The sequence below is a fragment of the Danio rerio genome, chromosome 2, assembly GCF_049306965.1.
Source record: "Danio rerio strain Tuebingen ecotype United States chromosome 2, GRCz12tu, whole genome shotgun sequence".
Classification (NCBI taxonomy): Eukaryota; Metazoa; Chordata; class Actinopteri; order Cypriniformes; family Danionidae; genus Danio; species Danio rerio.
Genome location: NC_133177.1, coordinates 35,805,626 through 35,833,039, shown reverse-complemented (window position 1 = coordinate 35,833,039; position 27,414 = coordinate 35,805,626). Strand labels below are relative to the sequence as shown.

General features: G+C 36.7%; 3 protein-coding genes and 1 long non-coding RNA gene across 5 annotated transcripts; all 4 read right to left on the bottom strand.

Annotated features, from left to right (window-relative positions):
• Positions 1-315: 315 nt before the first annotated feature.
• On the bottom strand, positions 316-7,618 carry LOC141378371 (uncharacterized). Its single transcript, XR_012392758.1, has 2 exons — positions 7,034-7,618; positions 316-1,310 (listed from the first exon to the last, which is right to left on the bottom strand). It is a non-coding gene; the product is annotated as an uncharacterized lncRNA (long non-coding RNA).
• Positions 7,619-11,300: 3,682 nt separating this feature from the next.
• Positions 11,301-15,282, bottom strand: tmem53 (transmembrane protein 53). Its single transcript, NM_001002637.1, has 3 exons — positions 15,081-15,282; positions 14,800-14,903; positions 11,301-12,287 (listed from the first exon to the last, which is right to left on the bottom strand). The coding sequence occupies exons 1-3, from the start codon at positions 15,133-15,135 to the stop codon at positions 11,601-11,603; spliced, it is 846 nt and encodes a 281-aa protein (NP_001002637.1). The 5' UTR covers positions 15,136-15,282; the 3' UTR covers positions 11,301-11,600.
• Positions 15,283-15,597: 315 nt separating this feature from the next.
• Positions 15,598-18,789, bottom strand: opn4.1 (opsin 4.1). Its single transcript, NM_178289.3, has one exon. The coding sequence runs from the start codon at positions 18,670-18,672 to the stop codon at positions 17,170-17,172; it is 1,503 nt and encodes a 500-aa protein (NP_840074.2). The 5' UTR covers positions 18,673-18,789; the 3' UTR covers positions 15,598-17,169.
• On the bottom strand, positions 15,598-26,997 carry pxdc1a (PX domain containing 1a). Of its 2 annotated transcripts, XM_073911392.1 has the most exons (6): positions 26,043-26,997; positions 25,858-25,958; positions 25,648-25,762; positions 23,374-23,473; positions 23,009-23,246; positions 15,598-18,704 (listed from the first exon to the last, which is right to left on the bottom strand). In XM_073911392.1, exons 1-5 carry the CDS (start codon positions 26,290-26,292, stop codon positions 23,027-23,029), a joined length of 786 nt encoding a protein of 261 aa, XP_073767493.1. In that variant the 5' UTR covers positions 26,293-26,997; the 3' UTR covers positions 15,598-18,704; positions 23,009-23,026. The 2 variants fall into 2 exon arrangements, with proteins under 2 accessions (XP_073767493.1, NP_001410480.1); NM_001423551.1 differs by lacking the exon at positions 15,598-18,704 and having other exon boundaries at positions 23,023-23,246; positions 26,043-26,688.
• Positions 26,998-27,414: the final 417 nt, after the last annotated feature.

The following is a 27,414-nucleotide window of genomic DNA, read 5'->3' as shown; positions in this document are numbered from 1 at the left end:
GGATTAAGGCAGTTCTGAAGGCAAAAGAGGATCCAAAACGGTACTAGTAAGGTGCATCTAATAAAGTGGTTAGTAAGTTTATATACATTATACATTTGATATGTGACCTGTGAATATAGAAAACAATTAGCTAAAATCAAGGATTCAAATACATTTGCCGGAATTTTGGGCTGTGTATCTACAAAGTTTCACAATTCAGTGCTCTATATTTCTTTCAAATAATTACCTCTGCATATTGTTACACATGACAATATGCATATACATTTGAAAATGTCAGTAAAGTATAGTTTTCAGGGCCACTCTATATTTCTTACCTTTTCAAAATCCTATAACACCGAATGTTTAACAAAGGGACTTTTGGCTAGGAGAACAAGAGAAGCTGAAGTGTCAGCTGTACAGCAGAATCAAAAGCTCGCTGCTTTGTTTCTGTGCCTCTGTAGAGCTTTTTGTGAGCCCTTGCTTCTGGAGGGCTGTCACACAAGAGTACATCTCTCCCCTTCATTAGACATACTTCCGTCTGCGGCGCCCTATATCAGTCAAATTAAACACACCCCACGCGTGCTCGGGGACCAGTGTCGTCGCACTTTTACACTTTCAATCGTTCAAACTATGCGCCGTTGAGGCACACGCGTGCTCTCGAACCAAGTCCACCTCTAGTGTAGCATGGGTTTGTTTTGTAGATCTAATTCGACAGTGCTTTTAACAGGAGCCCGCTGCTTGTCAGATGCGATGGCTGTGAAGAGCCGGAGATGTTCTCTTGAAGGGGCTCTGTGAAGCGCAGTCACTTTGAACAATCTCGAGCAACCCGAGAGGTGCTGTTCGCACGCTGAGGGCCCCTTTCTCTTGCTTCCCTCTTTCTTCTTCATTTGTCCTCTTTCTCATAAGTGGAAACTTGCAAGGGGGGTTGGAGAGGTCGGTTGCAAGCCTAGTCCGACTGAAAGCCCTTCCCTCTTCTCTGAGTGTCCAATTCCTCAAGTTACACGCCGGGGAAGCTTTTCATGTTTGTCAAAGCGGAGACGACTTTGGTCATGTCTCTCTCGCACTTTCATCCCGAGTGGGAGGGGGGCAGACGCTCAATGTTCCTTTCAGTGGGACGCTTTGCTCATTAGTGGAAGGGACTTGAAGCTCTAACACAACATGTCTCCTCTGAAACAGGTGTGGAGGAAAAGGCCAGCGGGCCGGAATGGCCCCTGCAGGCTTACAGTAAGCACCGCGGGTCGCTGTGCCAAAAAAGCGGGGGAGTGAAGGAGACGGAAGGACAAACATGGGTTGATGTGATGTGTCTGTTTCCTGACACCAGACATCCAAAGCTGCAAAACAAAAGATGACACAAATACAGCGGATGGAAGAGGAAGGAGCAGACAGAGACATCGGCTTATGGTTAACCTCTAAACCCGAGACTTCACATAAAATACAACACTGTTGACACAACCAGCTTCAGGAAGAATGGGTCATAACCCAAGCGTGGGCAACAAGGCTTTAGAATTGACTGGACTGGAAGTACCTTCAATTCCAAAACATCTCAGCTGAGCTTTCAGGGGATGGATGAATTGTTAAAGGGGTAGCTCAACCAAAAATTCAATAAATTGACAGTTCATAGTCACCTTCATGTCAGCACTCTAAGAAATAAAGGAGCAAAAAGCTGTCTCAGGGGTTGTACCTTTCCTAAATGTACACATCTGTACTTGTTAGGTAGCTACTAATATGCATGAATGGGCAGTATTTTTGATACATGTATTTCAAATACGAATCCAAATACAATATAGTATTTTCCATTTGATAAATTTTATTTAAAAAAAGGCTTAATATTTTGTATCAAAACACTTTAGAGTCTTGTATTTTGTATTTTTAAAATACTTTGTAAGTCTACATGATGACAAATGTGGCCTCTGATCGATGCTTTCTCAGTTATTTGCCTAAGCTTGAGAACAGAAGAGAAAATTGATTTAGAATGTGGTGAATGCTTGTAGTGTGGATGGAAATTATGCAACACACATAAAGAAAACAACAGACAAAATGGCATAGGTACAATGCATCAGCATCTTTGTTTATGAAATGAGATGGAATAAAATATTAGTCCTTAAGAACAGTGTATGGAGCCCTCAGCACATAATCATTCTCAGTCTCAGTGCTGCAGGTGGAAATGCAGAGGAACTTGAGAAATAAAAAAAAAACAGCTAAAGACTGTGTACTGGTGTTCACTAAGTGGGTATAATGAGATTCTTCCAGTTAAAGAAGAACTAAAAAAAAAATTGGGAGAATGAGTATACTGTACAAATAATAGTAGTTTTAGATGGGTTGCTGATGTACATGTGAAGAAATAACAACAAAATAAGTCCTACAGTGGCGATTCCTACAATACTTCATTGGCTGTTTCAAATGCCAGTAGATGATCTGCAGATGCAGTGTCAAAGTGGCACAATACAGTATATGAGACACAAATATTTAATAACACTCCAGTCTATACAGACTCCAGACTCCCATTACAGAGCAGCAGCAGGATTGGCTGTATATGCAGAGTTTATTTGCAAAAAGAGAAAGCTACATTTTTAGAGATATCATGTTTTATGTTCAATATCCATTGAAGAGTACTGCAAAAAAAAAAAAAAAAAGATTTATGGAAACGATTTAAGTAGTTTTCAGAAATTGTGTTTTTACGTTAAGTATTGCAGATTTCAATTTAAAAAACTACATTTATTGAACAAAAAATAAAATAACTCTTATATTTTAAAAAGTGATATATGAAGAGGTTAAGAGATTGTTGTAGTTTCACTGGCCACCCAATGGATGGAAACACAATGAAGAAAAATAGGATATTTCTATATTCCAACTCATTATCTGCATTACACGAGGTTTTGCAGTGATTAAGGAGATCATCTTTAACACAAGACTTTCTGCATGGAATTCATACAACCTTTATGCTAAAATGAAAGAGAAAGTCAGTTTTGATTGACCAAATATGACTATTGATAGAAGGTTTGGGAATAAATGTCACATTCCTTTATTTTGTAGTAATTTCAAAATACACATTATATATACATTTTTTTTTTTATGCTTCCTGTGGCTGCTGTGTTTTGTAGTTTATTTTGATACATGTAAAAAATAAAAATAAAAAAAACATGTAAAAACCCCGCTAATATGTATCTTTAATGTACCAATAGTGAGTTACAAATAATATGCAAATGTGTACTTTTTAAAAAGGTACCATGCAGTGACAACTTTTGAATCTTTAGGTCTGAAAGTAAACAAGACATTTTGAAAAGCATTAAATCACTTATTCTCATTTTGTAGATTGTTTTGAAGCATTGATATTTTGGATGAATATACAATCAAACTGATATAAAGAAAATGTCTTTAAATTATATTTTAACAAAGAACATTTTTCTTACTGTTGAGAAATAAATAAAGGTTATTGTTTTTAAAATTCTGGAATAAACTAAACTGATTTACTTTTGAACTCCACAGAATAATAACAATACCCCAAGAGAATAAGTACATTTAAATAGAATTCAAGTTCAAAGCACATCCCACAAGGCTGAACAAAGTGCTTACAGATAAAAAATAGACAAACATAATGGGCATAAAAAACAGTAACCGCAATAGGCACATAATATGACAGAGCAAGAAGGTGTAACATAAAAAAAGCAGAAAAATGATTGTCTAATTAAAAGATACTACCACAGTTGACCACACTGACAAGATTAAGAACAAGACCGTTTTAAAGGCACGTTCATCCCTATGTCAATGTTACTATTTTTATAATTACATATTTACCCACAGGTCTATTGATTTCCTTAACATTTTCAGTATAAACAAATACTTTTTATTTGTATCAAATCAATTGTTAGGGGGCATTTTTGATCATTTTACTCCTATAATCTTAAAAACATCTTCTTGAGCTATCTAATAACTTGCAGTCATGACAAATTTCCCCATTTCCCCTTGGATAAGGGCAACAATATCATATCAGATATTGCTCTTCAGAAACGGAGCATGAACATAACTGAGTGCATGGCGATTGTATATGGCAGTAGATCTCTTAAGCAGTCTATCTCAGTTATCCAAAGGGCAATGCATGTAAAAACAGATGTACGATTTGACATTATACTCAAAGTAAAGGAGGGTGGCAGTCACAAAATCCCAAAACAGATTTAGAAAATTCACAGACATCCCCCTCTGTGATTGATGGCTATTGACTGTAAATGCCAATGCTTCCGGTTATCTTTTAATTCTAGGTTATGCTTCAAAACATGAAATAAATAACAAGAGGGAACAAAATAAAATATATTGCTGAGAGCATAAAGTAGATGCTATTACCAAACAATTCTAGCATGATATCATTGCGAAGAAATCTCAAACATCAGTACATATTATATAAATCTTTCTGTTTAATGTGATATTTTGAGCTTTATCTCTATTTTTGCAAACAGCTAAATGAAAAGATATCCCTGACTGAATGACGGTAAATGAATAAGAATCAGAGAAGTAACATTTAAGCTACAGGGTTTTCGTTTTTGTGTATTAACCAAAGTGCATTCTAAGGGGTTTTGTTAGACATAAAATTAGAGCTTTCTCAGTGATTTACTAGTCTGTTTTGCTAATGGACCTCAGGCTATAGCGCTACTGCTGCTTTGGCTGATTCTGCCATCTGTTGTTCAGGACTGGACAATACACCAAAAACAAGCAGGTCATGGTTGTGCATTTGTGTCTACAGTTGAAGTCAAAATTATTAGCCCTCCTGTGATTTTTTTCAAAGGATGTTTAAGAGAGCAAAACAAAATCACAGTATTTCCTATAATATTTTTTCTTATAGAAAAAGCCTTATTTGTTTTATTTCGGCAAGAATAAAAGCAGTTTTGAGTTTTAAGGTCAATATTATTAGCCCCCCTTCATATTTTTTGATTGTCTACAGAACAAACCATCGTAATAAAATGATTTGCCTAATTACCTCAACCTGCCTAATTAACCTTATTAACCTAGTTAAGCCATTAAATGTCACTTTAAGCTGAATACTAGTTACTTGAAAAATATCTAGTAAAATATTATGTACTGTCTTCATGGCAAACATAAAAGAAATCAGTTAATATGAAATTAGTTATTAAAAAATTATGTTTAGAAAAAATATATTTTTGTTAAACAAAAATTAAGGAAAAAATATACAGTCGGCTAAAATTTCAGGAAGGCTAAGAATTTTGTCTTCAATTGCATATATTTATGTATGCTGTGTATAGAGTGTAGAGTGTGTATAACTGTTAGTTTACCCAAAAATGAAAATTATGTTATTAATTACTCACCCTTATATCGTTTCCAACACTCTGCAACCTTTGTTTGTCTACTGAACACAAACAAAGAAACCTGAGAGCTCCCTCATCCTCCATAGACAGCAAGGTTCCAACTTACTCAGAGTCTTAAAAGGAATCAAAAACATCCTCAAAAGAGTTCTCTAGTAGCTCAGTTAAAATATTTTCATGCTACGTGACTCTTTTGTGCAAAATTAAAATAAAAATAACCATGTTATTCAACCGTTTCTTCTCAGGGTGTGTATTAAATATGGTTTGATGATTTTACCTCAGACACGCACTTGTTTGTTTCAAACAACAGTTTGAGTGTGGGCATCCGGAAGGTACATTACTGCACCAGTGCACCTGTGACAATATTCTGACACTAAGGAAAACAAGGTGTTGAATATATTTATTTTTGTTTTGTGTACACAGAAGTATTCCCGGAGCTTGCTAATTAAACCCCTGAAAGCATGGTCTGTTTTGAAGATATTTTTGGTAACTTTCTCAAACAAGTCGGTACCCTAGTTGTCTATGGAGGATGAGGGAGCTCTCTGATTTCACCTAAAATATCTTAACTTGTATTCTGAGGATGAACAAAGGTATCAAGTGTTTGAAACATAAGGGTGAGTAATTAATAACATCATTTTTTTATTATTGAACTAACACTTTAAGTACATAGATGGCCTGCATAAAAGACTGGCTGCATCCAAAACTGCCTTTGTTACTGTGCATTATAAGTGAAAAATGGCATGTGAAGAAAAATAGTCAAAAAAAAAAACTCGAAGAAGACTAGGCAAAAAGAATATTGATGGCCTACTGTACCTCTAATGATGAAATTCTGAAATGCACAAACACAATTTACCATCCCATAAAGCCACTGCAGAAGATAGTGAAGTGACGCAACTGATGCTCATCCTAGTGATGCAACTGATGCGGATATATGCAACTGACCCTTACTATACATTTACACTTAATCCTTTCCCATGGAAATATTGTAGAATTAAGGGAATTGGAATTAATCAAAGTAACAAAAGAACAAAATGTTAGGGATAGAGGGATAGAGTATAAAGGGATAGAGTATAAAAGAGAATATGACTGTCTGCTTTTGTTGTTTTTGTAAAGAATGAAATATTTTTTTTTAAAAAGTATCTGCTAGTGTTAAAAGGTCAAGGTGATTATTTCATTTAAAAAGCTGAAGGTCTCTTAATGACAAAAATAAATGGTTAGCCACATCTTGAGAAAGACTGGACTCAGCTGACAACACTGACATTATAAGGAATCAAAATCAACAAACCAATATGTATATACTGCTTTGACAAGTCCCATTTTGGTCCAACCTAACACATTACATAGCAAGGTTTTGTTTATTTTTATAAGTATAATAGAAAAGGGACTGTGCTCACTTTCGTACTAAATAGAGCAATTTTTTAAGCAGTCCTAACTCATTGCATGTTGAGTTGAAGTTGAATAGCTAGACTGCATTGGTGTATCGGAATATGGCAAGATCAAGTAGTAAAAAAGGTACCATAGTGAAGGATTATAAAGATGGGTTCTGCCCTAGGTTTTGATTGTATGATTGGCATATTTAAGATAAATTGGCAAAAAAAAATGCTTAGTGATAATAGTTTATGGTTCAATATCCCAAAGAATAATTTCAAAAGTGTTGGTGGAATAGATCTCTTATTATGTTATGATTTTTCAATGTAAAAACTCCCTCTCAAATTATAAGAATTCCATAAGCAGTAACTTACTTTTCATCCTCCTCAACGTTTTTTGTCCCTTTGAGAGTGCAAACGAAACTCTTCTGCCAAACGCCACTATTTGAAGTCATTAATCTCGGCTCGAGTGTACTGTGTGGGCATTCAGATTCCCATAATGTTCGACGGCTGACAGCAGCCATTTTCCATGGACGAGAGGCCTGAAGAGGCCTGCTGACCCCTTTCCACCACAATCTTCCCTCATCACACTGTGCGACTTCATTAACTCTCAGGGCAATTTCAGGACTTTTCACAGTCGTTTTAATTATGCAGTGTGCTGTCAATTGCACATGCCTGCTGCTTAAAAGAAATATATATTTTCAAAAAGCCAAAAGGTCGACTTCTCCTGTTAACCTCAGGCTGGATGTTTTTATTTTTGATCAGAGCGACATATGAGTTGTGAGCAATAACATTAGCTCAGTTTACATCTTGTGCTAAATTATTTTCCATAGCCTAAACGTGCTTCACGTGATAGTAGGTAAAACTTGAGCTAAATACAAGTATAACTTAATACAAAGAACTTAAAGCTATGTCGAATGAAACAACAAAGCCGAAGGCGAAGAGAGACTTGGCGTCTTTGTTAAAAGCACAGCAGGTGAATTACGGAGAAATGCTGCCCTCTACTGGAACTAATGTCCTACAGCGGAATGCAAAAAGCACCTCACAGCAAACATGATGCAACAACAGAATGAAAATAATTTATATAAATGTATTAATTAGGATAAGATAAGACTGAGACTATCAATACAGTGAAAGAATATCGCATCTGTGCATTTTGTGCACAATTTATTGTTTGGAAAGATTACTTTTTTATGATTACACTTCAGTCACTGTTACATATATTTTCTTAATTTATTTTGACAATTAATAATAAATAATTTTGTGTTAACAGAATTTCTAATTATAATAAAAGAATAAATAATAAATAAAATAAATAGCTTTTTTTTATATTTATGACATTTCCATTAAATGTTTAAACTATTTGAAATGGACAACTCATATTTAACATAAACATTGAACAAAAATAGTTGCATATTACATGATTAGTCAACCCAAGGGCCATAAAAACTCTCAAAAAATTCTCAAAGACCATTTCTTCAGTGGTTCAATCCGAAAAATATTAAGCTTATGAGAATCTGTGCGCACATAAAGCAAAATAAAAACTCAAAATCTCCTATAATATCTCATTTGTCAAAGTTGTTCTTGTGAACATGCGCCCTATACTGACACTGAGGAGAACATTTTTTGGAATAAAGTTATTTTTCTTTTGTGTACTAAAACGTATTCTCATATTTGATAATACTAATATCCATAATACTGAACCACTGAAGACATATGTGCTGTTTTAAGGATGTTTTTTTTGGGGGGGTGGTGGGGGTGGGGGGTATGTTTCTGCAGACTTCGTCATCTCAGCTGGTGGTCTGATGTGTGCAGGGATTTCATTCACTCGTTTATTTTATTTTAGGCTTAGTCCTTTTAATAATCAGGGTAGCCACAGTGGAATGAACCGCCAACTTATCCAACATATGTTTTACGCAGTGGATCCCCTTTCAGCTGCAACCTATCACTGGGAAACACCCATACACACTCTCATTCACACACATACACTACAGACAATTTAGCTTAACCCATTCACCTATAGCGCATGTTTTTGGACTTGTGGGGGAAACTGGAGCACTCGGAGGAAACTCACGCGAACACAGGGAGAACAAGCAAACTCTACACAGAAATGCCAACTGACCCTGTCGAGGCTCAAACCACCAACCTTCTTGCTTTGAGGCGACGGTGCTACTCACTGTGCCACCGCGCCACCCCTGCAGAAATTTCGCATATTTATAATTAAATAATCGAATAACACTCTCATTTAATACTTTAAGTTACCCTTTAAACCCATTTTTAAGAGAACATACACTCATTAACGCCAACCCTTTTTGAGCAATCAGAGGAAAAAAAGCTGTTCATTTATGATGTACTTCAATATGCGATATTCTTCTGTCTAAACAGATAAATAAACTCTTCTGTTTCTCTCTTCCCCCTTTGGTGGCTGGAAATGATACATGAAGTGCCACAGACGGCTTTCCAGAGAGACAAATGCCAGTGACTCGCTCTGAAATGTCAGATGTGACAGTCGGAGACACCATGAGAACCTTCACCTGACCAATTTGAAGCCCTCCTGATCACAAACTGGCAAACTGTCAAGACTGACAAAGGCCAATTTTACCTGCCTGGAAGTGAAATATCTCTCTATAACACACATGAGGATAGTGACGGGACTGCATTGCTGGAAAGATCTTCTATAGCATTGGATATAAGATGAAGTCTGTAAATGGGAAGACAAAGCCAGCTGAGAAGAAGGAACTTGAGTTGAAAATACTAAGCAACATCACAATATGAATACAAAGAAGCTTTGTAACTCAATGGAGGCATTTGTTGCTGTACTGAGTGACCAGTCTGTTGTCCAAGCAGTTCCAGCTTCTGGGTTGAACGACGCATTTCTATATCCTGACCTTTTGTTATAACTGTGCAGTATATGTATTTTGTTCTTTTTGTTGGTTTGTTGTTCAAAAGCATCTTCATTTAAACCCCTAAATAGAAAAATACTATATTTTAGTTAGTAGGTTTGTTCAACAGATGCAGTATAACATTGCTATAGTTGAAAGCAGCCAATAGTCCACATATAAACTTCTAGCCAATGGCTAATTTACTGCCATGGTCCCTATTTAGACTTTTTATACACTAAAACAGTACAAATATTGTTATATTACACACTCACCTGCCACTTTATTAGGTGCACGTGTAACGAAGGCCAGCTAGTAAGTGCTGTGCAGGTAAAAACTCCTCTGACCTCTAAAGCTGCTCTAGTACTAGAGGCCACTGTCTTTAGCCTCCTTGTTAGAGCAATCGTCTCGCATGTGAAGATTGCCGGTTCGATCCTAGCTCGGAGCGGATTGGGTGGTGTAGGACCGGCGGGGGTTACACACCTTACTAGTACAAGGTTGGACCCCCTTTTGCGTTCAGAACTGCCTTCATCCTTCGTGGCATAGATTCAACAAGGTACTGGAAATATATTTGAGATGTTGGTCGATATTGACATGAATGCATCACACAGTTGCTGCAGATTTGTCAGCTGCACATCCATGATGCGAATCTCCCGTTCCCAAAGGTGCTCTATTGGATTGAGAGATCAGGTGACTGTGGAGGCCATTTGAGCATGGTGAACTCATTGTCATATTCAAGAAATCAGTTTGAGATGATTTGCACTTTATGAAATGGTGCGTAATCCTGCTGTAAGTAGCCATTAGAAGATGGGTATATTGATGGACATGATCGGCAACAATACTAAGGTAGGCTGTTGCGTTGACAAGGCTCAATTGGTACTAATGGGCCTAAAGTGTGCCATGAAAACATCCTCCACACCATTACACCCCCACCACCAGCTTGAAGCATTGATACAAGGCAGGATAGATCCATGCTTTCATGTTGTGGACGCCAAATTCTGACACTATGATCCGAATGTCGCAGCAGACATCGAGACTCATCAGACCAGGCAATGTTTTTCCAATCTTCTATTTTCCAATTTTAGTTAGCCTGTGCGAATTGTAGCCTCAGTTTTCTGTTCTTAGCTGACAGGAGTGGCACCCGGTGTGGTCTTCTGCTGCTGTAGCCCATCTGCCTTAAGGTTGGACATGTTATGTGTGATGCAGTATGCTTTTCTGCATACCTCGGTTGTAACGAGTGGTTATTTGAGTTATTGTTGCCTTGTGAGTTACTTGTTGCAAAATTCCTACATGACGGGAATAGTTTTAATAAGGTGTTTACATGTTTGTACTGCCCTTCAATAATGTGACTATAATCGGCATACTCCACATGTCTTAATTCGATTTCTGTTTAGTTCGATTAGGACTTTTGTCAGATTAAATTAATTAAAAATTGCTATTTACATGGAAGACTCTTAATTGGTGTGTTGTCTTATAATAAAATCGGATAGTTGGTGTCCATGTAAACGTACTCACTGTTGACCAAAGGGAGATAGAAGCCTGGAATATTTGTGGGAAACAGCGGAAATATGCTGTACATCTTTAGACAATCTATGGTTATGACCAGACCTATAAGCTAACCTAAGCAGCTTGTGCAGTCGGTCACAGCTTTTCCACAACCAAGTCAACCGTGCCGCTCACCTTCAACACTGACTTCCCTTTGGAAAAGTTGACTTTGATTCAGTTTAGTTAACAGAAGCTTTTATTCAAGGAAGGCACATCAGTCAAATATATTAATTTATTCATTCACAATGTCTAGACAACAAAAAATTACTCGTACACAATATCTAAAAATCTCAATGTTACAAATCAACAACTCCCTAATTTACAAATCATTTCACAGCATAAGACAAAAATACTTCGGAGATAAGTTGTTGTAGACCCCTGTTAAAAACCTCATGTACGGCTTGAGATAAGTTGATTATATTAAACAGCAGTGCTTTTATTTCACAAATAGGGTAGTTTGTACACGATAAAAAAAGTGTACAGCGAGTATATTAATGAGCCAGTCATGAACTGCATAATTAGTGATGCTTTTTCATCAAGATCTCCTCTGAAGTAGTCATGCAGTGGCTCAGAAACGTCCTGCATCTATTAGAATAGTCCTCGGGACAGTCTCTGAACAGGCTCACGTGTGCAGGGGTGATGAAATCAAAACTTTCAACCATCAGCCCTTTCTCCTGCAACCCTTTCACCATCTTCTCCACGTCCCTGTAGCGGATCACGCGGTCTGCTCTGGAATAGAGATACATCTGAGGCCACGGCGCTGGATGCTCCATCATAGCATCATAGTGGTTCCTGTGAAAATACTTGGTCAAGGGATACAAAACAATCCTGAGGAGGAAAACCGCAACAGCAAACAGTGCCAGGAGGAAGTACTGCAGTAGCACGTTCACTTTGGGCCCTAAAGTGGTTTTGAGTGCTCTGAGGGCCCCTACGACGTTTTGGCTGCCCGGAGCACTGTCCACAACTGTGCCCACCACACACAGAGTGCTGAACTGCTTGTGACTGTGCAGCAACTCAACCATGTAGCGGTAAAGCATGAAGCCCCCGTTGCTGAACACATGGAAGAAGATCGGGTTGTTTTCCACCTCGTAGTCATACAGAAGTTCGAGTAGTTTGTGTGCAGTGCTTCTTAGCTCCTTGTAGCCCAATGATTCTGAAATAAAAACCGTCTTTAAAGGAGCCGTGTAGCGTAGAGTCGTACAACCCTGTGGAGAAATGATAAGATGTTATAATCATATTACAAACTTTGACCTTGACGGGATTGACTTCTTTTATAACATACAGGGTATATGCACAGCTAGTGTTTCTTCCCCTACTAATAAACTTCCGGTGAACGGTTAATGTGACTTTTTTCAATTTTATACAGTTCCTTTTACAGCCCCAACATTGTAATTTAAGTGAAGTGTATTTATAAACTAATTTCGAGCAGATCACGTGCTTATGATTGAACATAGCTGGTAAAGCATGCGCTGACACACGTTGCACCAATCAGATGATTCCTAACTCACTATAAATAACCAGAGTTAATACCCCCCTCCCCCCTCCATCCCTACTCTTCCTCCTTTTTCCTAGATAGGGCAGCAAGGTGCCCCATTGGTTAGCACTGTTGCCTCACAGCAAGAAAGTCACTGGTTCAAGTCCTTACCAGACCAGTCAACATTATTGTGCAAAGTCTACATGCTTGCGTGGGTTTACCCAGTTTCCTCCCACCATCAGCTAATTGTGAATTAAAATATAATCAGTTAAATAGTCTTAAGCATATAAGTGTAAAACAAGATGAAAATTTGTTTGCGCCATTAGGTTCAGCAGGCTAGCACAAATCTAGAGGTTATCTAACAAAACAACTTACGATAACGGTCCAAAAACTAGTACACCCAAATGTATGCTATAGAAAAATATTCAATACAAATAAAAAAAGGAAAAATCAAGAGAAGCAAAACAATTTAAATATTTTGTTGAAATTTTGTAGGTTGCAAATTTTTAGCAATATTTTGCTTGAATTTAATTGTATCGTCTTTCAATTTCTAAATATGTTTTGTGACTAAAAAGTTAATTTAATAAATATATCTGTTTAATAAATCTGTTTTGTTAAATGCACTAAAATACATTCCCTATATTCACTGAGAAATGGATTCAAATATTCATTTTCAAAATGGGGTGCACTTTATTATGCTGAGCACTGCATGTTTTAAAGACATGTCGAGAAAATAATTTAATGCAGTGCTTTTTGTACATTCTGAAACCCACTTTCTATTGTACATCAATCAGGCAGTAAAGATCATTGGTTTTTAAAAAAAACAGACCTTAAACGTGGCGATTTTGTAAGGGCATAGAGTTCACCGGAAACGGTATAACTTGGTTACTGAAATTAAGTCTTTCTGCATATACCCTATTGTATCTATTAAGAATGGAAGGCAGGGAGAAGAAGTGTATTTGCATTTAAAGAGATATGATTTTGATTATGGTATTATAGAAAATATGTGTGAGGTATTTTGAGCTGAAACTTAACAGGCATATTTTGCACACTTGTGAAACGTATATAACTTTTTCTACATCATAAAACAAAATAAAAAAATGGTGGGTTTAAAATAAACAAGAGGCTGATTGGCGGTCAATGTTTTTAACATTCATTATTAGATTTTAAAAAAAAGTTCCTAAAGTGATATAATTCCTTTGAGTCATCGGGTCATCATTACAGCAGTTATAGTGGGGTGTACTTTCCTACTACTGTCCTAGTTGTTAAAAGAGTGAAACATTTAATTACAATTATCATTGCATAAAACTTTTTTAAACAGCAAGTCAGTCCAAGGTACTCGATAAATGTGGAAAAAATGTTAAAAGCCTTTATTGACATGAATAGCTTTTAAAAAAAAATTCCCCACATTTTTCGAGTGCCTTGGACTTTGGTGTTTATTTTATTGAAAACCTTACCCAAAAAGCACCGACACATTATTTAAGCTACCCATGAGCACTTATTGTTAAACGTTTTGACATCACAGTTCTAATAAAGCTTTCTCAGTTATAATTTAATACTTTGCAAAGTTATAAAACATTAGAAAGATGAAACTTGCTTACAAGTAAAAGCAAAGAAGCAAAAAGTTTTTTTTCACTGCAATTACACCTTTTAGTAGAAAGTTTTTCAAAGAATCCTATTTTTGTAACTGAGGCAAAGTTGGTTTTATATTACCATATTCGTTCATTTAACGGATTCCCTATATTGTTTATCAAGTTAATTTGAATAATGGGTCTGAAATTGCATGCAAGTATGACTTCAAAACAACATTAGCACTATTTAATTGACTGTGAACAATGTTGTACTCTGATGGTCACTGGCTGATAATAGGATTTCCTTATTTAGAATTTTCAGATAATACTTAACTGAAATATTATTAAGAAGAAATTCTGAATGTGCGAATATAAAAAAACTACTTTACCTTAATATTTTAGTAGACTGAAGAAAATTTTCATAATCTAAAAAACCTTTACATTTTGTGGAATGAAAATGTTTTTCATCGAGTCATTTGTCAATATGCCTTTATTTTTTAAAAACAGTGTATGAGATAGATAGATAGATAGATAGATAGATAGATAGATAGATAATGCGTTTAAGAGTCAGTTTACTTTCTCTTTCAAGGGTAGAGGTTCAAAATGATCGATAACTGAAAAGAAAAACACTAACATATTTATATTTTGAAAAATTTTAATAAACTATTTCACCTGTTCGTTGTAAATAGAGCTGTATTTGGCGAGGTGCTTGTCTCTGCTGCCCGCCCAGCCCAGCAGAATAACGACTGGCTCCTTCGATCCACGCCAGTGTTTCTCTGTCAAGACATGAATAATGTGTCCAAACAACATGAATCCACTGATAATCACACCAAAAGTATTGTTACAGCTCTCCAATATAGCGACTTCAGTTCTACCAAGGTTATAATCATCGATTGCAGGCTTCCATGCATTTACTGTCAAACAAGATAAACCAGTGCTGCTGTCATTCTCACCTGAGATCAGTGCCTCTGAAAAAACTATGTTGTAGTCTAAGTCATCATCCCCCATATTGGCAATTATTTCCACAATCGTCTGTCTGCCATTAATAATTCACTTCAAATGAGTGTCGTGTTTCACTCTGGTTGCGCTGCTGAGAGGACAGACACACACAGCACACACGATAATACTGCACGAATGAACAAGACAACATCAGCGTCTCATTGTTACATACAACATCCGGGTCACGATTTACAAGTGACAGACGAATTCAAAATAAAAGTCAATCAAAGGCGCCTTCAACAATAGATTTACTAAAAGTTGATCATGCAAGAAATGAAATAATATTTAACATTTCTGCGACAATATCTATGAAATGTTATTTTTTTATAATGGAATGAAGCTCATACATTTTAAATGTGCTTTTGTCAGTATAGAAATATGTACAAAGAAAGACAGTAAGAAATTAAACAATTAATGTGAAAACGGAACATTATGAAAAACATCAGAAATGAAGCAAGGTTACTCATGATATATTTGTGTGCTGTTTTATTTAAATAAATATTATGTCAAACATTTACATACATTAATCAAACTATTGAAATACAAACAAGAATTTTTAAATATTTGAAATACATCTAGATTATTCCGATTTTATTGCATAGAAACAAATAAACAAATTTATACATTTGATGAAAGAAAAATCCTACACTAATTGAAAAAAAACTACCAAGTTACAAGATAAGCCCAGGTCAAATCACACATTTTTTTATTAATCAGGGGTCACCACAGCGGAATGAACCGCCAAATTATCCAGCATATGTTTTACGCAACGGATGCCCTTCCAGCTGCAACCAATCACTGGGAAACACCCATACACTCTCATTCACACACATATACACTACAGGAGGAACATGCAAACTCCACACAGAAATGCCAACTGACCCAGCGGGTGCTTAAACCAGTAACCATCTTGCTGTGAGGCGATTGTGCTACCCACTGCGCCACCGTGACACCCCATTAGCAAATATGTGATACAATCACAGTAAAGCCTTCATTAAATCCTTATTTTCCTCAGAGTGAAACAAATCATCCACCCGTATAGTTGAGTAGTGGAGAGCACAAACAAAAATATAATTTGTATATTTTTCTTGAAAAAAAAATCTTTTTGAAACTAATTTCGTTTGCTATAATTTTAATGTTTTTAATAATCTTTTGTCGGTCAGTTATCTATAAACAAGAATAACAAATGACATCTGAGGTGAAGCGCTTCAAAACATGAATTGCCGTGATATTGTGTTGGTTTGTTAAATAAAATAATAATCTAGCCTAAATAAAATTAAAGTGAAATATTCACAGTTTTAGAGAAACCTATATTAAACTGTTTTCACTGTTAATGACAAATTTGAATAAGCAGGAAATGCTTTTACAATGTATTCGCAGATAAACATGTTTCCAGATTACCTCGGAAGAACAAAGTTTGTTGGAAGGATGAGAGAACTCAGAAACTCGTTGTGAGAATGAAGAAGTCTGCATAATTGTGCCAGTTTGTCAGATAAAATTGCTTAAAACACCTTAATATTTTAGAAAAGGTAGTTAACGTTTGCATAACCAATAACGATTGATCTTATCCACCCGTGACCCACTCATAAGTAAATATGCAGTCTATTTTTTGATTACCTTATCGGCGCATTAACGGCAGCACCCACTGATATAAACAAGAAATGATGTGGTCTTATTGCAGTGTCATCTACGTGACAGAACTCGTCATAAAGAATGAGAAAAAATTAAACATGCTAGACTTTCTGTGTTGTAAGGCGTTGCAGGCATGTATCAGTTGTCGTGAACTATGCAACATTACGCAAGAGAAACGGTTAAATCTTGAGTCACAACGCCTATTTGTCATTTAGAATCCCCACGAGACCCTACATCAAGGAAGTCGCAACAATTTTGTGTGATCTGACCAGGGCTTTACTTACAACGTGCAGAGTGAAGAAAAATATAAGATTATATATTCAGAATCAAAAATAATAGTACTACTATTAATAGTACTACTGTTTCTACTACTAAGGAAATTAGAATCAAACGAAGTGCAGTATCATTTCTTTAGTTCCCTCCAAGCAAAGCCTTCCCATCAGACAGAGATTCCCCGTCTGCTGCATCCGTTTCAAAAGTAATAGACGGCACTGGTACACTTATAACTTTGTGTGCCCTCTCAGATTTCTGCCCACTAGCATTGCTAACACTTGATCCAGATGAGAGAATGACAGTATCTGTAGAGATTTCTGTGGAAACACGACGACCGAAGGTCAGGGAACTGACACTGGAACCATCGGCCTCACTCTCAGTCCAGCAAGAATCACTATCAGAGGCAGAAGACAATCGCGTCTTCCCCCAGCGGCCATTAGCTCGTGCAGCATTGCCCATGCTAACCCCCAAAGAGCACTGACTGGTGAGGGTTGGACGACGAGAACTAACACTGCCAGAGCTAAAAGAGGAACGAAGGTCCTTCTCTTTCACACGCAAGATGGGACGAAGTACCGGAATGTAACGGGCGATAGCCACACGATACTTTGGATGCGTAATGGCGTAGATGATTGGATTATGGATGGCTGAAGCCTTGGCAATCACAGCAGGTACTGAATTCATATAGGGAGTCAGGAAATGGGAATAACCAGCCGTAGCGGTGAGAGCCACCACAGAATAGGGCGACCAGGATATAATAAAAAGCACAATGACTACAAGAGCGACTTTCGCCATCTTCCATTCGTTCTGCATGCGTTCATACACCTTGTGCGTTTCCCCGCAATCCAGCTCTCGAATTTCCTTCCCCGCTGCTCGGATTGTTTGAAAAATTGCGAAGTAGCAGCTGCCTATAATGCCTAGTGGGATGAAGAATACAAAAACAAAGAGGAGGATGGTGTACGCACGCACTGATGGGGTGAAGGTCATGTAATCCCAAGAACAAGACGTCTGAAGCCCCTCAGGGACATAAGCACTCCAGCCAAAGAAAGGCGGAAGGCTCCAACCCAGGGAGTAGAGCCACACAACGACCAACACAGCTCCAGCTTTGCGTCGGCTAACTCTGCTTACTAGGGCGAGAGGCTGAGTTATGGCGAGACAACGATCAGCAGCGATAGCGGTCAAAGTCATCATGGAGCAGATTCCAAAGAGGGCACCGCAGAAGGCGTAGAGCTCGCAAGGGCGCTCGCCAAATACCCAGCGCCTGTGTAAACTGGCTGCAAAGAACACAGGAGACTGGGTGACGGACATTAAGAAATCAGCCACAGCTAGGTTCACTATAAACATGTTTCCAGCGGTGCGAAGAGTACGGCTCCGGCAGAATACATAGACCACCAGTGCATTTCCAATCACTCCGGTGATGCCGACTATTAAGATAACAGAGCCGATGATGTAGTGGGCATGATCCGGAACATCCACGGTGGGGAAAGGGTGTGGAGGATCATGGTGGTGGCTGTGGGTTGGCCCATGGACAGGCACATGGAGCAACTTGTAGTTTCTGCTTCCCAAAGATTCCTTAAAGCCTGCGGTGCAGTTGATGTCTCCAGGGGCACAGTGATGCCCTCTCCATGAAGAGTGATGGCTCATGCTGAGCAGGTTGATGTTTTCGTGTTGTATATCTGTTGTGTACAAAAAGTAAAGATAAATCTTTTAAGAGAAGTGGAACAAAGGGATTAAATAACAAACAGTTCTGTTATGCTCTCTGTGACAGTCTGTGAATGTCAGCTCACTGCATTAGCTTTTTATATACTAATCAATACACCACAAAGTTATTATTGATCAGTAAGTACTCTAAAGCTTGGCCTATTGTAGTGATCAAAAACTGTCACTTGGCCTATGATAATGATAAAAATGCTCAAATAAATTAAAATTAAAATGCTTGAATTAAAAATGATCAAAATTTTGATCTTGTTGAAATCATTTGGATATTAAATATTACATATATTGCTAACCCATTTACATTTAATCATCTGGCAGACACTTTTATCTGAAGTGACTCACAAATGAGGGCAATGGAGGTCAACAAAACAACAAAAGAACATGTAAAATACCCAGTTTTTCAAGAAATTGTTTTAGTAAACTTTATATGTTTTGTTTTATTAGGATCATTCTGCTTTATTATAAAATTGATCAGTTGCATGCTAATATTGCCCTGTAATACTTGGCATATCAGATATTTATTCATTCATTTTCCTTCAGCTTAGGCCCTTTTTTATCAGTGGTCGCCACAGCGAAATGAACCGACAACTATTCCGGCATAGTTGCATAGTTGTTGCTTTACACAGCAGATGCCCTTCAATCCAAAACCCAGTATTGGGAAACACACATACACTCTTGCATTCACACTCAAGAGCACCCGGAGGAGAACCCACACGAACTTGGGGAGAACATGCAAACTTCACACAGAATTGCTGACTGGCCCAGCCAGGACTTGAACTAGTGACTTTTTTGCTGTGAGGCAACAGTGCTAACCACTAAGTCATACAAATTTATATGTATAGCAATTTTCAATTCCAAAACTAAAGTGCAAAGTGCAGTACAATAAAAAAACATCAATATAACACCAAGCATTTTCTAAAAACAATAATGTAACATAATATTAAAGATATTGAAGAACACCTTTTTAAAACACAACGAATATGCATTGAATGTTTATTAAGTGAAAATAAGTAATAGGATTATTATGACATAACAAAAAAATCTAATATTTTAATAAGAAATATTTATAAGAATAGGAAAATAAAAATATTTAAGGCTTTTTCTATGAGCTTTGAGTATTTTTTGAGTAAAATTTGATTGTGTACAAAATTATGAATCCTATAAAGAATAAACAGCACTGAGAATGAAATGTCCTCATATGTCAATATAAATGCCCCATATTCATAATTAGAAGTTAGATTGTTTATTTTGTAATGTTAGATAACCCTATGCGGAGTAAAGAGGTCACCAGTAGAAAATGTAGAGCGTGAAAGCTATTTCGATTTTTGGAACTCATTAGCTACAAAAATGCTTCCACTCTGTTGTTTAGAAAAGTAAATTAGGGTATTTGTTGGTGAGGGAAAAAAGTTTTTTGACCAAAAACAAGGGTGTATAGATTGTCTGAGTGGATGCAGTGAGCCAAATCAATTTATGCAATGCAAAAGTGGAGCACAATGACTCTTCCAATAAGGACTGATTAACATCCCTCATCATGGGAACTGCTCACTGACCTGAACGTGGACTGCAATGATTCTCTCTGTTCCAGTTAAATAATGATCAGCCTATAGCTTTCAATGTGTTTCACTACAGGGACTTGACCTACTTAAAAAAAAAAACAGTTGCGTTTATCTCTCCAGTCATTATTAAAACTCAATTTAGTTTATTTTAATCTCTAATTGAGTTTTACTGAAATTATAATGGCAATAAATGGCAAAAAGTATGCAAACATTGTCTCTTCTAATTAACCAGATGTAAATTCCAAGCAGGAACATTTACAATACAATAACATTCTTCAAAATAGTGTGCCTCGAAAGTTGGCAACAACAATTTGGAAAGGGCTTTTTCACCATACAGCATCATAATGTCCCTATTGTGCATAAATTGAGGCCTATAAATTAATTAATCACTGAGAAAAAGGCTTGACAGGCCTACACAAAAGCCTAGATCCGAACCCCACTGAACACCTGTGGGATAAACTAGAACAGCAAATTCAAGTCAGGCCCAATCATCCAACATCAGTCTTGATCAGAGCATCTGAATGAGAGCATATTCCCATTTTTATAGCCTTAAAAAAAGAGTGGAACCCGTTAGTGCCAAAAGATTTGATATTTAACATTCACCAAGCATATATCGTGTGGTGTTTGAATGTAAACATACTTAGCCATAGAGTAAAACTTTATTTTTCAATTCATAAACAGTAATTATACTGTTCAAGATATCACTTATTAACTAAATTATTTGAGTTATTTGTAAATGCCAGTTGTTGTCAAACAGATTTTTGCTCGCACATGTCTGAGAAAACTTGTTTTTTAAAGTTTATGTTTTCAGGACACTAGTTATTGTGTAAATGAATCTGCAAAACGCATTAAAAAGTGTTCTCTTTTTATGTCAAAATGGTTTTGTGTAAATTTACCCTTAGTGTAAAAAAATTACTTAGAGCTAGTTCTTTTTTTATTAACATTGCAGATATCATCACTTAAAATATTTATCATGTACATAATATAATTTAATATTCATTCATTAATTTTCCTTCAGCTTAGTCCCTTTATTCATCAGGGGTCGCCACAGCGAAATGAACCACCATAATAAAAAAACAAAATAAAATAAAATATAATGGACCCTTTACACAAGACTGTTATGACGCATTTAACAGTCATTGTAATCTTAAATCCTTGAAATTTTTTTATATTTCAATTTTTTTTAAATGTATCAACATTTATATGCATTTATGAATGTATTATATCATCTTTGCGTCAAATTACAGAAACCAATTACAGCTTGCAAGGTGTTTCTAATTCAGCGTCCATGAGGCTGAGAATACATTTGATATTATTCTCTCCTCTAGCTGCCATCATCAATCTCACACAATTTTTTTCCTTTTTTCTAAAACTCCTGATAACATCATCGTAGCATTTTCCTTTTATTTTTTCAGCAAATATGATTGTAAAATAGTTATTTGTTGTACAGTTTCACTGCTCTCTAAGTTTATCCAACTAAGACGCCTTCCACTACTGAGAAGCCCGGAAATGTGAAAAGGGTCTATATGATATGATATAATATAATATAATATAATATAATATAATATAATATAATATAATATAATATAATATAATATAATATAATATAATATAATATAATATAATATAGGCGAAGCAGTGGCGCAGTAGGTAGTGCTGTCGCCTCACAGCAAGAAGGTCGCTGGTTCGAGCCTCGGCTCGGTTGGCATTTTTGTGTGGAGTTTGCATGTTCTCCCTGCATTCACGTGGGTTTCCGCCGGGTGTTCCGGTTTCCCCCACAGTCCAAAGACATGCGGTACAGGTGAATTGGGTAGGCTAAATTGTCCGTAGTGTATGAGTGTGTGCATGTGAATGTGTGTGTGGATGTTTTCCAGAGATGGGTTGTGGCTGGAAGGGCATCCACTGCGTAAAAACTTGCTGGAAAAGTTGGCGGTTCATTCCGCTGTGGCGACCCCGGATTAATAAAGGGACTAAGCCGACAAGAAAATGAATGAATGAATGAATGAATGAATGAATGGATGAATGAATGAATGATATAATATAATATAATATAATATAATATAATATAATATAATATAATATAATATAATATAATATAATATAATATAAAATAATATAATATAATATAATATAATATAATATAATATAATATAATATAATATAATATAATATAATATAAAATGGCAGCCTGATGGCGAAATGGGTAGCGCTGTCGCCTCACAGCAAGAAGGTGACTGGATCGAGCCTCGGCTGGGTCTGCATGTTCTCCATGTGTTCATGTGGGTTTCCCCCCACAAGTCTAAATACATGCACTTTTGGTGAATTGGGTAAGCTAAATTGTCCGTATTGTATGTGTGTGAACAGGAATGCATGAATGTTTGCCATTGATAGGTTGCAGCTGAAAGGGCATCCGCTGTGTAAAACATGTGCTGGTTACGTTGGCAGTTCATTCTGCTGTGGTGACCCCAGATTAATAAAGGGATCAAGCCGAAAAGAAAATGAATAATATAATATAATATAATATAATATAATATAATATAATATAATATAATATAATATAATATAATATAATATAATATAATATAATATCTAGAAAGATTGTTTTTTAATAAAAACATTCTAAAAAGGCTTAATTAAAAAAAATCATATTTTTATTATTTATTCATATACTATTTTTGAAGTCTTTCAAACTAGAAAGCAGTAATTACTTGGTCAAGTGCTTTATGTCATTCCAGGATGTCTGTCTCACAGGCTTGTAGGTGGAGGTAGGTCATGTTGCTGGTAATCTGTGATTTTTTCGGTTGACGCTCTCTGTTGTTACTTTCAGCGGCATCAGGACTCCCGAAGCTCTTTCCAGGCTTGTGCACAGTTTCCTTCACATATCTGATCCCATTTTGAATTCTTGTCCCAGTCCATATCTGGGACTCAATGTCAGATCTAGATGTGCTGAAAAAACAAACAAAGAAACATACATAGTACAGACACATTTATTTCGATTCATTCCATGTTTATCTCACACATGGAAAACAACATAACAGAGGACAAAGATGAGGATGATCTATGAGATTCTCACCTGTGCTTTGAAGATAATTTTGCTTCTTCTGCTAGTAAATATGGATCAAAAATAACGGTTTCTGTGTTGGCCAAACAAAACCCATTTGCCCTTCTGACATCTGTAAAAAAGTTAAGTCAGGCACATAATATATTATTTATACAGCTGAAGTCAAAAATCTTTTTAAAATATTTCACAAATGATGTTTAACATAGCAGGAAATTTTCACAGTATTTCCAATAATACTTTATTCTTCTAGACTTGTTCTATTTAGCTGGAATAAAAGGAGTTTTTATTTTCTTTAAACTATTTTAAAGTCAACATTAGCCCATTTAAGCAACATTTATTTTCAATTGTCTACAGAACGAACTATTGTAATACAATAATTTGCCTAAGCGCCTATTCTTCTTAAGGCAACTTAAGAAGAACCAGCTTTTATCAGCCGTCTTGGTGAACTTCTACCGCTGCACAATAGGAAGCATCTTGACCAACTGCGTCACAGTCTGGTATGGAAGCTGCTCTGTTGCTGAGCGTAAGGCACTGCAGCGGGTGGTGAAAACTGCCCAACGCATCACATAGATATATACACTAGATATCGCATAGGGACCCTGAGCATGCGTCAATAGCGCCGCCACATTGGTACAGTGCTCCCAGGACAAATGTCATTCAACCGCACTAGTCAAGAGTGTTATTACGTGAAGATGCAGGACTTTAGCGCTGTCTACGGGTGTAGTAACGAGCAAACAAAGAACACAAAGCACAACGGCAGAACATTTCATAGTTAAGTTTTTTTCTGTTTTTGTATGTTCTGAACTTTTGTGCTAAACAGGTAACGTTATTTATGATAACAGTCACTTACTGCATTCACCATACGGCAAAGCAGCTCCAACTCGCACTAAACTCTCGGCTTATGCTAGTTTTGTTAAATAACATCAGTAAACAATACAAAAGAAATATGACAACGAGATGCTGCGCTGCCAGAAACTTGTATTATTGTCGGCTAACGTTAGTAAAAGAGTCGTTCGGGGGATTCTTTCACAAACGAATCGCTCCCTCCGTCAGTATGAGAAGTGAAAGCAAGAGAGGAGCTGTGTTTTAGGACATGATTAGATCAAATTTAACAGGGAGGGTGAATAGTACATTTCTGTACACACAAACACAAGCTTTTTGTTAGGAATGCCCGTGCGGTCACTGATCCATCAATGTAGAAAAGTGATGTAAAATTATAATTTTCGTAATTGAAAAAAAAATTACATACTGACATCCAGGAAAACTCACGATCATAGATGTATATATCTATGAATGCATCACAGGGACCACACTGCCAGCCATAGAGGACATCCAGAAGAAACACTGTCTGCACCGAGCACGCAGTATTCTTGAGGACACCTCTCACCCTGCTCACAGACTGTTTTCACTCCTGCCTTCTGGCAGGTGCTTCAGGCTCCCCCAGACAAAACCCAGCAGACTGAGGAATAGCTTTTTCCACAGAGCTGTCTCCCTCTTGAACTCTGCCCCTCACTGACTCCCCCCAACAACCCCCCCCCCCCCCCCCCCCATATTGATTGCACTGATTTACTTATTTGAACTGTACATACCCACTGCACATGTACATCTGTAATACACACCCACTGCACATACATTTTTAATTTATATTTATCTGCACACTACTGATTATTAATAGCAACCTGTACATATATTCATTTATTGTAAATCTCTGGTCATAGTTAATAAAACCTGTATATAATGTTGATAGAACATCCATCTGTAAATATTACCATAGTTTTTCAATAACTGCACTTTATAACTTATACCTGTATCCTGCACTTGCTCCTATTGCACTGCTGGTTAGACCTAAACTGCATTTTGTTGCATTGTACTTGTACATGTGTAATGACAATAAAGTTGAATCTAATCTAATCTAATCTAATCTAATCTAAAGTACCCTAACTTGCCTACTTAACATAGTCAAGCCTTTAAATGTCTCTTTAAGCTTAATACTAGTGTCCTGAAAAAATATCTAGTTAAAATTTGGTGTTCCATCATCAGGGCAAAGATAAAAGAAATCAATCATTAGAAATTGGTTATTGAAACCAATATCTTTAAAAATTAGTTGAAAAAAATCTTTCCGTTAAACAGAATTTGGGGAAAAAATATACAAGTGGGCTAATAATGCAGGATGGCTAATATTTCTGAGCATTCATTAGCCTAAAAGTTTAAGATCAAATATCAGTTTTCATATATAAAATATATAATTATAAAAATACAAAGACGAAGAAGAAAAAATAGACAGACCAGTCACAGTGACAGCGCTCTGGCGGAGAGGATGGACTGGTTGATACATAGTTTTCAAAGTGTAGTCAAGAGGAGAAGTCTTGAAAAATGTAACAACTGCCTCAGACTGAGAGAACTGTGAAGTAAATTACTTGTGTGAGGATTGTACATACAACAGGGAATCAATACAATTATCATTGGTATAGTGTGTGTAGTCTACTCTAGAAGTACCTTTTTGGGCATTTTGATTATGTTTCTCAATAATTTTCCCACTCCATTTAGTCTTGTTTCAACATTACTGCTTTCTTCTGATTCCTTTATCCTGTGTAGAGCTGATAAAAGCAAACACAATCAATAGTTAAGTGTACAATCCGTTCAGTCATTTAAAATGACATAAATGTGCATAAATGTCGTACCCTCGATCATCAATGATTGAGACAAACGTCCTGTGTCGTCTGGAAATGATTTGCTTAAATTCTTAAAAAGTTTCACAATATCTTGATATCGCCTTCTCAAGTATGTAATGCTTTTGTCCGACCATTCAGTCCTAATCTCGAAAAACTCTTCTTCTTCTCCAGCAGGACCAACAGCAAAGCGCTCGAGCCCAACAACCCAACAGTCACTAATGCTCAGGTGAGGAGAGATCTCCTTATCGGCACCTGCCATAACTGAATCGTGTCATAAGCACATTAAACACAATGAATTACTCCTAAACTAAATTTCCAAACGAATAAATGAAGAGATGTCGTCCTCTGCGAAGAAAAGCGTCAAATTATCTATCAAAACGAGCACTTCAAAGCGTGGGCTAAGTTTGCGTCTCTTCTGACACAAGTTGTACAAACTTCAGGTCCCTCCCATGTTCTCTTCGCCCGCAGATAATGAGCTCTAAAAGCTCGATGTGTGTGCTTTCTCCCGAAATCATGAGGTTCTTAAGTGAGAGCTTTCACACGGCGATTAAATCGATGAAGGTCATCGAGTCCGTTATTCCTGTTGGATGCTAGTAGGCGTTACAATTCTGCCGAAGTATCCAAATGTATGAGGCGGTTGTTCACAAACTGCGATCTCATTGGTTGTCGCCGGATCGTGCTGGTCCTCGTTTGAAAAAAGATAAACTGGCAGTAAAAGTAAATCGCTAACTGTTACTGTAAAAAGAACTTCGTAAGACCCATTATTAGCGAGGTATTTTCTCACCATTTCCTTCTAATTGAAGAAAAAATATTGGTGTTAAACAAAAAAACACGTTAAAATAAACTTCCCTAAAATATTTGTTCAAAACAAAACCAGAGGATGATAAAACTAGCTCCTAGTTCTCGGCAATAGTGTTAAATTTGGCTGTGTGGAGCAACAGGTGGTATAATCCAGTTTCTATTGGATTGGTAGTGGGATTTGCTTGTGGTTTTAAGCACAGTGTTACACTTGCTGCATCATGGGTCAATCCTTTAATCACCTACTATTTTAAAACTATAATTAACTAGCCCCTGAAATAGAGTAAATCACATTCACCTATTCAAACAAACTTTTCAAGTCATGACCTGACTTAACTCTGATCTCTTAACTTAACCTGCTCTTATTTACAACCATGCCTTTGCTTTTTTTTGTATAAAATAACCAAGGACGTGTTCACACTTAGAGAAGACTATTTTGTGATGAAACATACTAAACACCCAAAATAATAATGTCCTGCTGAGCTGTATACATTCATTGTGTACATGTGATGGTATTTATCGGCTGAACTGCCTATTTTGGTTCACACTGACAGTAATCACACCAGTTCATTTAAATAGAAAT

What these genes read in the sequence shown, in the direction of transcription:
- pxdc1a (XM_073911392.1), bottom strand. Translation starts at nt 26,292, where the DNA reads ATGGCAGGTGCCGATAAGGAGATCTCTCCTCACCTGAGCATTAGTGAC. An exon ending in TAATCAAAATGCCCAAAAAG is followed by an intron (nt 25,763 to 25,857) that starts GTACTTCTAGAG and finishes TTTACTTCACAG; the next exon opens with TTCTCTCAGTCTGAGGCAGT. An exon ending in GAGCGCTGTCACTGTGACTG is followed by an intron (nt 23,474 to 25,647) that starts GTCTGTCTATTT and finishes ACTTTTTTACAG; the next exon opens with ATGTCAGAAGGGCAAATGGG.
- opn4.1 (NM_178289.3), bottom strand. Translation starts at nt 18,672, where the DNA reads ATGAGCCATCACTCTTCATGGAGAGGGCATCACTGTGCCCCTGGAGAC.
- tmem53 (NM_001002637.1), bottom strand. Translation starts at nt 15,135, where the DNA reads ATGGGGGATGATGACTTAGACTACAACATAGTTTTTTCAGAGGCACTG. An exon ending in TTCAGAGGCACTGATCTCAG is followed by an intron (nt 14,904 to 15,080) that starts GTGAGAATGACA and finishes ATGTCTTGACAG; the next exon opens with AGAAACACTGGCGTGGATCG. An exon ending in GCTCTATTTACAACGAACAG is followed by an intron (nt 12,288 to 14,799) that starts GTGAAATAGTTT and finishes ATTTCTCCACAG; the next exon opens with GGTTGTACGACTCTACGCTA.